The 15,267-nt window shown below is 43.7% G+C and overlaps 1 protein-coding gene across 8 annotated transcripts in view; it reads right to left on the reverse strand.

Moving 5' to 3' along the window:
- Window positions 1-2,026: 2,026 nt before the first annotated feature.
- The window catches only part of UCKL1 (uridine-cytidine kinase 1 like 1), a 69,249-nt gene continuing 56,008 nt past the window's right edge, over window positions 2,027-15,267 (reverse strand). For all 8 annotated transcript variants that reach the window (XM_044296823.1, XM_044296822.1, XM_044296827.1 and 5 more), the window contains exons 8-15: window positions 10,329-10,348; window positions 6,087-6,185; window positions 5,781-5,874; window positions 5,022-5,084; window positions 4,621-4,743; window positions 3,434-3,541; window positions 3,197-3,353; window positions 2,027-2,192 (exon numbers count right to left, since the gene is read on the reverse strand). In XM_044296823.1, coding sequence (XP_044152758.1) covers window positions 2,122-2,192; window positions 3,197-3,353; window positions 3,434-3,541; window positions 4,621-4,743; window positions 5,022-5,084; window positions 5,781-5,874; window positions 6,087-6,185; window positions 10,329-10,348 — 735 coding nt within the window. In that variant the 3' untranslated portion in view covers window positions 2,027-2,121. The remainder of the gene's footprint in view (window positions 2,193-3,196; window positions 3,354-3,433; window positions 3,542-4,620; window positions 4,744-5,021; window positions 5,085-5,780; window positions 5,875-6,086; window positions 6,186-10,328; window positions 10,349-15,267) is intronic.

The raw sequence follows: 15,267 nt of genomic DNA on the forward strand, positions 1-15,267 counted from the left end.
ACACAAGCGAAACGGCTGTTGCTCATTGCTGTGTTTGCACTGTATGCACCCCCCTCCTGCCATGGAATAAAGTGTACCTTTCTACAATCGGTGAGTGCCGCTCGTTTTGAATATTCTCCTTTGTTTGAAGACATTTTACATTATGTGTTTTGCCAGTGTAGGGAGAGGTTGCATTTTGGAGCAGGGACAGGGGCCACAAAAGTCCTTTTAAGGACTGGTATAGGTGTGATATCGATAGGTGTGACATACTGAGGGGTGTGATATACTTATAATATACTTTCTAACATAGATAGTATATTATACTGCATTTGTATTGTGCAGCAGTTGTGTGCGGTTCTGCTTTGATACCGCAGCTATACAGAGGGACAAACACTATTGGAACAACTAATTGCAATTGGTGTGATATACCTGTTGCCCCCCAAAACACTGCTTGAGGGCTGCAATATACCTTCTTCCACAAAATCCTGATTGAGGGGTGCTATATACTGTTTTCCGCCAAATACTGATTTAGGGGTGCTATATACCAGTTTCAGTCTGATCAGACCCTCTAGCTTCATATCAGACCTTCCCCACCCTCAATTAGCCTCAGGTCAGTCCCTATCAGACCCCCAGCATCCAATCAGACCTCAGATCAGACGACTAAAAACATAAATAAATAGTGGCGCTGCCACTTGGCAGATTCACTTACCCTCCCTGGTCTTCATCCTGCCGCGCTGTGTGACCTGACAGCGCACAGCGTCAGGTTATAGTGCGGGTCTACGTGCACTACGTCCTGACACTGTACATATCAGGACACAGAGTGGGGCCGGAAGAAGACCAGGGGAGGTGAGTACAGCCAGCGCAGTGCTGTTCGCACCTCCCTTGCCTCCCGCATATTAATTACTGCTTCCATGATGGAAGAGGTCATTAGCATTTTCACAATATGTTATAGCAGGATGCCGGGGGCCACATGAATTGATCCTGGGGGGCGTATGCGGGCTGGAGGTTTCCCACCCCTGCTACAGTTGAAACCAGTTATTATATTTTCCTCTTTCTTCTCTACCATAGGCCCTTGCATCCCCTTGCGGATCTGTCCAGTACAGATCCTCCAGACTCCAGTGTCACCAACAATCCAAGGACTGAGGATCAAATTGATGAGGTGATTGGGTGGGCAACATGACATTTAATTATCAGTCATACCTCTTCTGCTGACAGCATATGTTTTCTGAAAAGCTAGGTGATGACAAATATGGTGACTATCACAGCTTGCATATGGGTTGCCAGCAGCTCTCTTAGCTGAAGATCTCTTCTAGATGAGCAGGAGACGTATCATTGCATAACTAGCGAGATTTACTGTTCTAGAGTCTAAGAAAACCTGCTGCATCCTGCAAGAGAACTGCAACCCATTGCTAACCACTGGTCCACCATGTAGAAGGAATCATTCTATTCTGCTCCGACATGTGACACAATACATTTCAATGCGTCACTTCATTCTTCTCCATCAGCGTGTGTCAGAGCCTGAGTATTGTTTTTTCTATAGGTTGTGAAAATCTAAATCTGGAAAAAGTTATGGAACGAGATATTAAAACCTCAGAAGACGGAGTGGCTGCTAGGGAAATTCATTAAGAAGTAAAGTGCAACTGCATCCAGTATTATAGGAAAAAGAAAACAAGGTGAGACAAGGTCTGTGCCCCAGCCAAAATATGTGCCCCAAAGTTCTGGTGATCCAGTGTCCAGGGTGCCATGTATTTTTTATTTATTATCATATTCTGCCATTTAATCATTCACATCAACCTTTGTTCCTGGTGGTACCAACAGTGACGGAAACTTGAAAAACCTACCCAAGCCCAGATACTCATCTCGCCTCATGGCAGATGCGGCCCTGCATCCACACATTTCACACTGTCATCTACACTGCACGCACCATAATGCCCACTTCATTGCCACGCACACACCTCAAACTGGCTGCTCCAGTGTCATTTACACTGAACCTGCACTGCGCCAACCACACACTGATAGCTTCTCTCAATAATCAAGAGACATGACCAAAGTTTTTAAATATTTTTATTACTTGAAAAATAGGATTTAGTCCGCAGCGACACAATAAAGAACAATAGTGTAAATAAGGAAGGTTAGGACCTATCAGACAGGATCGTCCTCATCACTCCAGTCTGCTGGGGCGTCTGTCCCAAAATACCGATCGCCAAAATTACCTGCACAGAAAGAAAAATGTCCCTGGTAAATGCTGCTCGAACCTGCATACCAGCAAAATGGAAGTCTCCCTCCCCGCCCTCTGTGGATCTTTGAGTCATCCGGTGAATGGAGGAACTGACAGCTCTCTTGAAAAATACTCACAAGGCCTTCTTAACTTCCTGGACCCCGTGGTTTGTGTTCCAAGACACCCCAGAGTATCAGGCTTTACTGACCTAGAGAAGACTCCCTCCCCCTCCACCCTTTTTTTTTAGGTATTCTCTCTGTTGATCACACTTTCTGCATCCTTCCTCCCCACCTCCCCTACTCTTTCAGTCTGTCCCCCACCTAAGTTTCCAGCTGTTGTATGTTTCACCCCTGTCCATAGTATATTTATGTGGTGAAGTGAAGACCTCTCATGCTCTGCCAAATAAGAAATACCATGTTGCATTCACTTGCTTATTTGCGGTTTATTTCGACATATGTAGACTAGTCATACCTTGCTGAAAAAGATACAATGTACTGTATATGTACTGTATATGTTTTTTCAAGGGACCTCTCAACATTCATATTTGTTACCCACCATCATGACTGAGAGGTGGGACTATTGTATCTTTCTTTTCTAATTTTCTTAAGTAAAGAATAAAAAAATAAAGATTTTTTTTAATTTGGGTCCTGTGCTAAGGAGACGTCCCGTTAGATAGAAATTATACTTTGCTTGTTAGGGCCCTATCTTTTGGGACTCCCATGATCCTGACAATGGGGGTGTCTGTACCGGTAGAGAAGGGACTGTCTACTGTACACAGTCATGAACTTAATGTTACACGACTATCATGCCTGCAGTCGGCATTAACATCCTCCATCTTAGTGTGGGGGAAGGGAACTGCTCTGGGCACCTGGTGGGTATGTGGCATTTTTGGCATCCCTAGAGACCTCATGATCTACATTATAGAATGTAAAATATATAAAAATATGATATTGATGACAACATTAGCAGAAAACCCCATAAATGCTCAGCAGGACGTACCAATCCCAGGGATGATCCGAAACATGTTGTTGACTTTCTTGTCCACCGCTGTGGTTAGGATACGTACATTGGGGAAAGCATAAGCCACAGAGTGCACTCCCAGTTCCGCCATAAGCAGAGACAGCAGGAAGATCTTGTCCTCTGGAACCTCATGGTCCTGTGAGGAAGAAAAAAGGACCTGAGATGGCAAATCACTAGATTATAACAGGTAACACCTAAACATTCCTAGTTACTTACCAGTAGTACCCGAACTGCCATCATGGCTGCAGCCCCAGTGGACACTGTACAATCCATCAGAATAACGTGGTCCTCACTAATATCCTTTGGGAGTCTGAGATAATGCAGCTGAGAGGAAAAAGTCCAAGATGGATGAAATCAACAACACAATCAAATCAACAACCATGGCAGTTCTCCTACCCTACCTGCAGTAATATAGTAGGTATATTCTATTCATGAGGGTAGTATTATAGCAGTTATATTCTTGTATATAGGGGCAGTATTATAGTAGTTTTATTCTTGTATATAGGGGCAGTATTATAGTAGTTATATTTGTGTACATAGGGCAGTATTACAGTAATTATATTCTTCTACATAGTAGTAGTATTATAGTAGTTATATTCTTGTACATATCAGTATTAGTATTATGGTAGTTATATTCAAGTACATAAGGGGCAGTATTATAGTAGTCATATTCTTGTACATTGGGGCAGTATTATAGTAGTTATATTCTTGTACAATGATGCAGCATTATAGTAGTTATATTCTTGTACATAGGGAACAGTATTATAGTAGTTATATTCTTGTACATAGGATGCAGTATTATAGTTGTTCTTGTGCATAGCAGCAGCATAATAAGTTACATTCTTGTACATAGGGGTAGTATTATAGAAATTATATTCTTGTACATAAGAGCAGTACTATAACAGTTACTGTCCATAGGAGCTTAGTTCTTGAATGCTTTTACATAGAGGACAATGGTATAATATTCCTGCACATAGAGGGCAGATTTATAGTATTTATATTCTTGTACATAGAGGGCAGTATCACACTATCTATATTCGTGTATGCAGGGCAGCATTATAGTAGTTACATTCTTATCCATAGGGGACAGTAGTATATAGGTATTTTAAATACCAATTTAATTTTTTCTTTCTGCTCACTTGATCGTCTCATACAGCTGGTTCCCTCTTTTTCTATATCTTAGCAGATCTCCTATCTTGACTACGGCAGCGCTGGCACAACAGCATAGGAGGTCATGGAAGACTAGCCCCTATCAAATAAGATAACCTATAGATAACCAACAGATTGGTCCTTTAGGAGAGCATCAAATAATAATCTCTGAACTCCATATTTTTCCTAATCTTGTTCAATCTTAATATAAAATCTTTCTCTTTTTTTCTACCAGTGGTCCCATGAAATCTCACCTCTGGCTCCCCAGTGCTAGGATTAGTCTGGATGAGAATGGTTCCAATCCTTACGTCCTTACATACAGCTCTCAGTGCAGGTTCCATTGTCTCTCCAGCTCTCAATATAGAAACTCCAGTTATCTAGACAAGAAATTATATAACTCAGTCAGAAATAATGTGTATACCACAGCTGGATTTTGTATATATATGGATATGACAAAGTCTGAAGGATCTGAATGGTGAATGACAGCCGCATGTACCATAAAGCAAAAGGCAAATGTTGTTCCTTTGTAACGTGGAAAGGTACCCTGTAATTTTGGTTCGGCAATGGTTTATCACTGCCAAGCTGACACATAATATGGCAGGCTGTACTGAAACAAATCATTTTACAGTTTCCCCCGATTAGCCTCATTACACACCCGTTTGCCATCATACGTCCGTCCATAGTAGTCATGTCCTTGTGGGGTTTGCACAGTGCAGCTCTATGGAAAAGGTAACAAGTAGAAAAGTTACAAGAGAAAAATCTTGTATTTAAAGTGGCCCTGTCAGCATGATCACCCCCTATTAAACCAGGCATACTACCTGGTAAGGTTGATCATGCTAATTAAAAAGATACATTTCTTTACTCTTTACCCGTTAGCGCTAGTGATATAAGTGGATTTTATCCTTATGTCAATTAGCATTTTGAAAACCAAGGGGTGGGCAGTACAGCTTCGAGCACCACTACAGTAACACCCGGTTCTCAGAACACTCTCCCCTGACAGTTGACTGACAAGGCAAGACATCTTGTCCTGCCCTGTCTTCTGCGCCTGCCGTGTGGCTCACCAAATCGGCTCCTGCGCTATAGATCTGCTGCTGCTTGCCGTGCAGAGCAGATCCATAGTTTGCAAACGCCGATGATGTCATTGAACCCAGAAGTGGAGGCTGCACTGCACCTAGGCCACGTGACCAATGGTCCTGACATAACTGGCCTAGAGTAAGCAGCAAGAATGCTGTGGTGCTCACAGTAGCGTTGGGTTTTCTCAAACAGTTGTTTGGCAGGTTCCCAGGTGTCGGACCCCCACCGTTGAGATCTAATGACCTATCCGTAGGATATGTCATCAGTTACAAAGAGTTGAATGTCATATGTGATTTAATTTTAAAATTTTTCTTTTACTGATTCTCCAATGTTCACTCACCCTGAATGGAAGAAAGGAAAGTGCATGTTCTATCAGAAGTCTCATGAGGCGGCGAGAATAGAAAATGAATTCATCCCGACTTGTCTCCTTGTTCCTAATTGGTGTAAGACACTAAAATGTTAGGGTTTGTATAGCAACAGCCTAGTTAGTGAGATACATGTATTTTCTAATCTACCCTTAGTATTTTAATAGAGAGTATGTTCTGGATGGGAGTCCTCCATCATTACAGAAACACGCCCAAAAATTGCCTCCTGGAAGAGAAGGTACACAGGAGTACTGTGCTTCAGACACTGATGTGTCTCTTACCTTATAATTGTGTGCATGACGCTTACTTGAGGTGTTTCCTTTAAGACGCAAAGTGTCCTTGGCAGTGGCTGTGACTGATGGGCAGAGGCCAAGGCCGCCCTAGTGTCAAAGGAAGAGACATTAGTAAGAAAAGGGACATATGACAGACTACCAGTACATGCCATGTGTGTTAGTGCCAAGCCTACCATCCACCAGTGCCAAGCAAGCCACTCCCAATACAGTAGTAGGCAACACGCTCCACAAGACATGCACAGCCACTTTATAGAATAAGTCACTACTACCCTGTGTAGTCTCACAGTCCTACACGGTTACTGGTCTACAGACAGCTTGAGTATTAATATAGTCTTCTGGATGCCCTCTCGTATCCTCCATTCTCAGAGCAATAAAAAATTAGGTTGAGGATTTTGCCTGGGATCCAGAATTTACAGAAATTAATGTTCCTGTAGCCTTTACGTGCTCTTCCCACCTTACATGGCACTTGAATGGGTTATATGACAGGGCAGAATGACATGTCTAGTAGCACTGCACCTATGATGCCACCAGAGTTCCCACCATGGTTTGGATTTTTAGTGAAGCAATATGGTATTCACGGCATAAGTTTCCATGACATGGCCAGTAGGCATCTACACGCAACTAAAGGCAGCTATAGAGTTAATGCTCCAAACAAAATATAACACACAGTATAAGTGTAGGGTCAACTTTGTAGAGTATGTTACAATTTTCCATCTAACGTGGATGCCTATAAACCACTATGGGGATGATACATCTGGATCTGCATGCAGTCGGGGGATCTGGATATGTCAAGAACTGAACTAGAGACCAGCATATTGCGACTGGGATAGGAAATGAGCACCAACATTGCAATGTGGTTTCTACACAATTAGATTTTCTCATGGAAGTGCTAATCCAGTGGTCTGGGGAATTCTTTACAAAGGTTGTCTCAGATTAAGACATATGTATGTCATAGATGGAGTGCCCTGCTTGGATCCCCACCCAACGAGCCAAAACAGAAAGTGGTCTGTAAGACTGGATCCTGCTCTTGTGAAACTGGCTTGTTTATGCCATACATTGACTGCCATGTAATGCTACCTTTTAGCTACAAGGGAAAAGTATAGCCAGACGTGGCTCTCTCATTTGATAGCATCTGATCACTGAAGGTAAGGCGGGGTTTCCCACGTTGATGGTTTTAGATGCAGTTTTTGAAGCATAACCCAAATTTTACATGCTGTAGGAAGGCGCAAGGGTCCATCGTTGAAATGTGTCACCGAGGTTCCTGGCCTCGGTGAAGTAAGAGCTGGTATTTTCAGGTGTCAGCGGCAGCTAATGCTGATTGACACTTTGCTATTTTAGTATGGCTGTATAGCTGATCCGGGACGGCTCTTACTGGGAGTAGCCAAAGTGATGGGTGGGTGACTTCTCCCCATGTTCCAGGCCGGGTCTTGACTGGCCTATAAAAAACCCAGCCAGCAGTGTCAGCTGTGAGTGAATTACTCCTCTTTGACAGTGGAGCTCTGGCAGTCTCTGTGTTTGGACCTGGGACTTTGGGCCTGGATTAAGACCTGCTACCTTGTTGGTGTGAAAGCAGGTGGATTCGGCTTTGTCCATGGACTTCTTCTTTGCATGGTGTGAACGAACACCAGAATCACAAGGTGACTGTTTTCCTTAAAGCAGACTTTTTGTTTTGCCATTTACTTAATGTGTGAATAAACACTGAACTGTTTTATTCAAAGATTTTGTTGTTGCCTCTATACTGCGTCCGCAAACCTGCCTACCAGAGCGAATCCCCACAATGCCTTCCAAAAACCTGAACATGGAAAATCAGCTTCAGAGAAGCTGGACCTGTAGCAATAAGTTGATCACCAGACAAGCTTCTGTTTAGAAAGTGGTTGTCTTCACGAGAGGACATGTTTATACGTGGCAGATACGTCACAGATTTTCGCGTAGCAAATCCATTGCAATGTACAGTAACAGCAAGATAGATGAGAATTTTACACTGCATTAAAAAAAATATCAGCAGCGTAAATTGACCTGCGGTGCAGATTTGAAATCTGGTGCATGTCAGTTGTCATGCTGCAGATCTCCCCTGTGGATTTCAACCTTTGCAATGAAGAGGGTGAAATCCACAGCTATTTCCATAAAAAAACCTCAAGTAATACATGCATTTTGTTGCTACAGATCCAAGGCAAAAGCCACAGCTGTATTTTCCATCCCATGTGAATGTACCCTTAAAGGGAGCCTGTCAGCAGCAACCTGCTTATACATCCAAGGCCACTTGATCTGTGTCTCTGTTGTCGAGATCGCTCCTATTTTCTAAATATGGAAATTAGGAATTTGGTGCAGTGAGGGCGTCACAGCTCTCGTTGCATCAAAGCTTCATTCCTTTCTATAGCCAACCCTTCCCTTGCTGCTTTGATTGACACTACACTCAATGCTCCATTTGTTTGCATATCCATGCATGCGCAGTTCAATCGTTTTTGGTACTCACAGGCTGTACTGTGCAGATATGCAAACGAACAGCAGTACAAGGCCAGGAGAAATTACGTTACTACTGTCTGGCCTCGGCAATCAAAGCAACGAAGGAGAAGCTTGCTACAGAATGGAGTGGAGCTTGGGTGCAACAAGTGACGCCTACATTGGTCCATTGGCAGGAGGAACAGAAAAAAACATCCTGTAAAAAAAACAGATCCTGCTTCTTTTTATATTTTTCTGATGAATCAGAAGAAAGGAAAATCAAACCGTGATGTGAACGTTTTTAAATTCCAGAACCTACTAATTCCTATTTCCCTGACGAGCACTTTCAGTAGAGCCAAAGGGCTGGTAGCTGTCATTTCATTGAGCTATAATGTGTCTATGGCCAGCTTATGTGCCTCTCGACCTAGTTTTCAGGTTGACATCTAACTTTGCAACTACTTTGCTTTAAGTATCTTATATGATCTTGCGTAGTGGCTTAGCTATAGGGGTTGCACAGGTACTTACTATACTTTGACTCTAATATAAATACCCCTTTAACGTGACATGTTAGGCCTCTTCCACATGTCCGTGTCAACATTCTTGGCAAGATGATCATTGGTTCATCCATGAAGATGTCTGTGAAGTATACGTGTTTGGTCCGTGTGTCCGTTTTTTCCCTCCGTGTCATCTGTATTCCACGGACACTACTAGGCTGAAAATCGATTTCCCAAATGTATTCCAGCAATGATACGTGAAAACCACAGATGGAACACGGATGCCATCTGTGTTGTGGCCGTGGTTTTTATGGACCCATAGACTATAATGAGCCTGAGGGATCAATAATCACGGACATAAATAGGGCATGCTTCCGTGGTGTCACCACAGATTCACAGTCCATGGAAACCCACTGATGGATATGTGAGTGGTCTGTGGAGATCAAGGACAACACACGTTTGTGATTCACTGATGTGTGAAAGAGCCCTTAGTAGCTCCGGGCATGCAAGCCACTTCTCAGATCTGGAGCAGCATCATGTTATTAAGCCATTCTTATCTAGAGCGCAGTTCACTGCGCAGAAGCTGGTTGCTACTTGGGATCAGTCCTTGCTCTGAGGTCAGACACAACCCTAACATATTAGGTCAATGCACTGTGGAATAGTTTCTAAAACTGCTGACTATACAGTGCCTCATGTGAAGACTAAGGGTCCATTCACATTGCAGATCCGCAAAATACGGACACCGGCCGGCGGACAAGAAGAGGACTTGTTGTATTTTTTTGCGGGGCCGCAGAACGGAAGTGTGGATGCAGACAGCACACTGTGTGCTGTCCGCATCTTTTGCGGCCCCATTGAAAATTAATCGGTCCGCACCCATTCCGCAAAATTGCGGAACAGATGCGGACCCATTTTGTGGACGTGTGAATGGACCCTAATCCTTCGACACCGCAGCAGTTCATGAGCTGAACAGACTCTGAATCTGCTGGGAGATGTGAAGTCAGAGCCAAGCATGTTTTTTTTTTGTTCTAGCTCAAGATCAGTGCAAGAAAAGTAAAACAAAACATTTATAGAATCACGCAACCCTATTTAGCTTTTGTCTAGATGTACACCAATGCTTAAAAGATGAAACTACACTTCACAGACTACATCTGTAAAAGCGAATCACATAAGGCGGACATGCTGGTGAGTTACGCAGGGATCAGATTACTGGAACGCACACAGGTAGACCAATGCAGGATGAGCACACAAGAGGTGTTAATGGAGGTGTAGCCACACACAGCATGAACACGGATCTCACATGTCCCAGCGGAGCTTCCTCTGCCCAGGATACACACAGGAATGAGGGAGGGGATGAGCAGAGAAGATGGGGGGCCACACATAGGAGGGAAAAAGGAAAGCAATCGGCAGTAAGGGATGAAGTTTTGGATGAATCCATAATTACTGACTCACCAAGTAATTAATATAATGTTTTCTGTAGAAAGCCATTATAGCTTTCCTGGACTTCAATGGAATGTTCTAAATGGTGGTTGGATGTACGTTAGGTTATACAGCCTCATAGAACCACAGAGCACTACATTCCCCATCATGTACTGTAGCTGAATTTCACTACACAATGCTGTAATCTCCCAGGGCTGTATGCTAATGCATCTAATCCTATCAAGTATCATACTGTCTGGTATCTAAGCCTACCATGTGTGATACCGTCTGCTGAGCTGTGCATCTAATCCTATCATGTGTCATACTGTCTGGTATCTAAGCCTACCATGTGTGATACCGTCTGCTGAGCTGTGCATCTAATCCTATCATGTATCATACTGTCTGGTATCTAAGCCTACCATGTGTGATACTGTCTGCTGAGCTGTGCATCTAATCCTATCATGTGTCATACTGTCTGGTATCTAAGCCTACCATGTGTGATACCGTCTGCTGAGCTGTGCATCTAATCCTATCATGTGTCATACTGTCTGGTATCTAAGCCTACCATGTGTGATACCGTCTGCTGAGCTGTGCATCTAATCCTATCATGTGTCATACTGTCTGGTATCTAAGCCTACCATGTGTGATACCGTCTGCTGAGCTGTGCATCTAATCCTATCATGTATCATACTGCCTGGTATCTAAGCCTACCATGTGTGATACTGTCTGCTGAGCTGTGCATCTAATCCTATCATGTGTCATACTGTCTGGTATCTAAGCCTACCATGTGTGATACCGTCTGCTGAGCTGTGCATCTAATCCTATCATGTATCATACTGTCTGGTATCTAAGCCTACCATGTGTGATACCGTCTGCTGAGCTGTGCATCTAATCCTATCATGTATCATACTGTCTGGTATCTAAGCCTACCATGTGTGATACCGTCTGCTGAGCTGTGCATCTAATCCTATCATGTGTCATACTGTCTGGTATCTAATCCTACCATGTGTGATACCGTTTGCTGAGCTGTGCACCTAATCCTATCATGTGTCATACTGCCTGGTATCTAAGCCTACCATGTGTGATACCGTCTGCTGAGCTGTGCATCTAATCCTATCATGTGTCATACTGTCTGGTATCTAAGCCTACCATGTGTGATACCGTCTGCTGAGCTGTGCATCTAATCCTATCATGTATCATACTGTCTGGTATCTAAGCCTACCATGTGTGATACCGTCTGCTGAGCTGTGCATCTAATCCTATCATGTGTCATACTGCCTGGTATCTAAGCCTACCATGTGTGATACCGTCTGCTGAGCTGTGCATCTAATCCTATCATGTGTCATACTGCCTGGTATATAAACCTACCATGTGTGATACTGTCTGCTGAGCTGTGCATCTAATCCTATCATGTATCATACTGCCTGGTATCTAAGCCTACCATGTGTGATACCGTCTGCTGAGCTGTGCATCTAATCCTATCATGTATCATACTGTCTGGTATCTAAGCCTACCATGTGTGATACCGTCTGCTGAGCTGTGCATCTAATCCTATCATGTGTCATACTGTCTGGTATCTAAGCCTACCATGTGTGATACCGTTTGCTGAGCTGTGCACCTAATCCTATCATGTGTCATACTGCCTGGTATCTAAGCCTACCATGTGTGATACCGTCTGCTGAGCTGTGCATCTAATCCTATCATGTGTCATACTGTCTGGTATCTAAGCCTACCATGTGTGATACCGTCTGCTGAGCTGTGCATCTAATCCTATCATGTAACATACTGTCTGGTATCTAAGCCTACCATGTGTGATACCGTCTGCTGAGCTGTGCATCTAATCCTATCATGTGTCATACTGTCTGGTATCTAAGCCTACCATGTGTGATACCGTTTGCTGAGCTGTGCACCTAATCCTATCATGTGTCATACTGCCTGGTATCTAAGCCTACCATGTGTGATACCGTCTGCTGAGCTGTGCATCTAATCCTATCATGTATCATACTGCCTGGTAAATAAGCCTACCATGTGTGATACCGTCTGCTGAGCTGTGCATCTAATCCTATCATGTATCATACTGCCTGGTATCTAAGCCTACCATGTGTGATACCGTCTGCTGAGCTGTGCATCTAATCCTATCATGTGTCATACTGCCTGGTATCTAAGCCTACCATGTATGATACCGTCTGCTGAGCTGTGCATCTAATCCTATCATGTGTCATACTGTCTGGTATCTAAGCCTACCATGTGTGATACCGTCTGCTGAGCTGTGCATCTAATCCTATCATGTGTCATACTGTCTGGTATCTAAGCCTACCATGTGTGATACCGTCTGCTGAGCTGTGCATCTAATCCTATCATGTATCATACTGCCTGGTATCTAAGCCTACCATGTGTGATACCGTCTGCTGAGCTGTGCATCTAATCCTATCATGTGTCATACTGTCTGGTATCTAAGCCTACCATGTGTGATACCGTCTGCTGAGCTGTGCATCTAATCCTATCATGTGTCATACTGTCTGGTATCTAAGCCTACCATGTGTGATACCGTCTGCTGAGCTGTGCATCTAATCCTATCATGTGTCATACTGCCTGGTATATAAACCTACCATGTGTGATACTGTCTGCTGAGCTGTGCATCTAATCCTATCATGTATCATACTGTCTGGTATCTAAGCCTACCATGTGTGATACCGTCTGCTGAGCTGTGCATCTAATCCTATCATGTGTCATACTGTCTGGTATCTAAGCCTACCATGTGTGATACCGTCTGCTGAGCTGTGCATCTAATCCTATCATGTGTCATACTGCCTGGTATCTAAGCCTACCATGTGTGATACCGTTTGCTGAGCTGTGCACCTAATCCTATCATGTGTCATACTGCCTGGTATCTAAGCCTACAATGTGTGATACCGTCTGCTGAGCTGTGCATCTAATCCTATCATGTGTCATACTGTCTGGTATCTAAGCCTACCATGTGTGATACCGTCTGCTGAGCTGTGCATCTAATCCTATCATGTATCATACTGCCTGGTATCTAAGCCTACCATGTGTGATACCGTCTGCTGAGCTGTGCATCTAATCCTATCATGTATCATACTGTCTGGTATCTAAGCCTACCATGTGTGATACCGTCTGCTGAGCTGTGCATCTAATCCTATCATGTGTCATACTGTCTGGTATCTAAACCTACCATGTGTGATACCGTCTGCTGAGCTGTGCATCTAATCCTATCATGTGTCATACTGTCTGGTATCTAAGCCTACCATGTGTGATACCGTCTGCTGAGCTGTGCATCTAATCCTATCATGTGTCATACTGCCTGGTATCTAAGCCTACCATGTGTGATACCGTCTGCTGAGCTGTGCATCTAATCCTATCATGTGTCATACTGTCTGGTATCTAAGCCTACCATGTGTGATACCGTCTGCTGAGCTGTGCATCTAATCCTATCATGTATCATACTGTCTGGTATCTAAGCCTACCATGTGTGATACCGTCTGCTGAGCTGTGCATCTAATCCTATCATGTGTCATACTGTCTGGTATATAAGCCTACCATGTGTGATACCGTCTGCTGAGCTGTGCATCTAATCCTATCATGTGTCATACTGTCTGGTATCTAAGCCTACCATGTGTGATACCGTCTGCTGAGCTGTGCATCTAATCCTATCATGTGTCATACTGTCTGGTATATAAGCCTACCATGTGTGATACCGTCTGCTGAGCTGTGCATCTAATCCTATCATGTGTCATACTGCCTGGTATCTAAGCCTACCATGTGTGATACCGTCTGCTGAGCTGTGCATCTAATCCTATCATGTGTCATACTGTCTGGTATCTAAGCCTACCATGTGTGATACCGTCTGCTGAGCTGTGCATCTAATCCTATCATGTATCATACTGCCTGGTATCTAAGCCTACCATGTGTGATACCGTCTGCTGAGCTGTGCATCTAATCCTATCATGTGTCATACTGTCTAGTATCTAAGCGTACCATGTGTGATACCGTCTGCTGAGCTGTGCATCTAATCCTATCATGTGTCATACTGTCTGGTATCTAAGCCTACCATGTGTGATACCGTCTGCTGAGCTGTGCATCTAATCCTATCATGTGTCATACTGTCTGGTATCTAAGCCTACCATGTGTGATACCGTCTGCTGAGCTGTGCATCTAATCCTATCATGTATCATACTGTCTGGTATCTAAGCCTACCATGTGTGATACTGTCTGCTGAGCTGTGCATCTAATCCTATCATGTGTCATACTGCCTGGTATCTAAGCCTACCATGTGTGATACCGTCTGCTGAGCTGTGCATCTAATCCTATCATGTATCATACTGTCTGGTATCTAAGCCTACCATGTGTGATACCGTCTGCTGAGCTGTGCATCTAATCCTATCATGTATCATACTGCCTGGTATCTAAGCCTACCATGTGTGATACCGTCTGCTGAGCTGTGCATCTAATCCTATCATGTATCATACTGCCTGGTATCTAAGCCTACCATGTGTGATACCGTCTGCTGAGCTGTGCATCTAATCCTATCATGTGTCATACTGTCTGGTATATAAGCCTACCATGTGTGATACCGTCTGCTGAGCTGTGCATCTAATCCTATCATGTGTCATACTGCCTGGTATCTAAGCCTACCATGTGTGATACCGTCTGCTGAGCTGTGCATCTAATCCTATCATGTGTCATACTGTCTGGTATCTAAGCCTACCATGTGTGATACCGTCTGCTGAGCTGTGCATCTAATCCTATCATGTATCATACTGCCTGGTATCTAAGCCTACCATGTGTGATACCGTCTGCTG

Source organism: Bufo gargarizans, chromosome 6 (assembly GCF_014858855.1).
Source record: "Bufo gargarizans isolate SCDJY-AF-19 chromosome 6, ASM1485885v1, whole genome shotgun sequence".
NCBI lineage: Eukaryota > Metazoa > Chordata > Amphibia > Anura > Bufonidae > Bufo > Bufo gargarizans.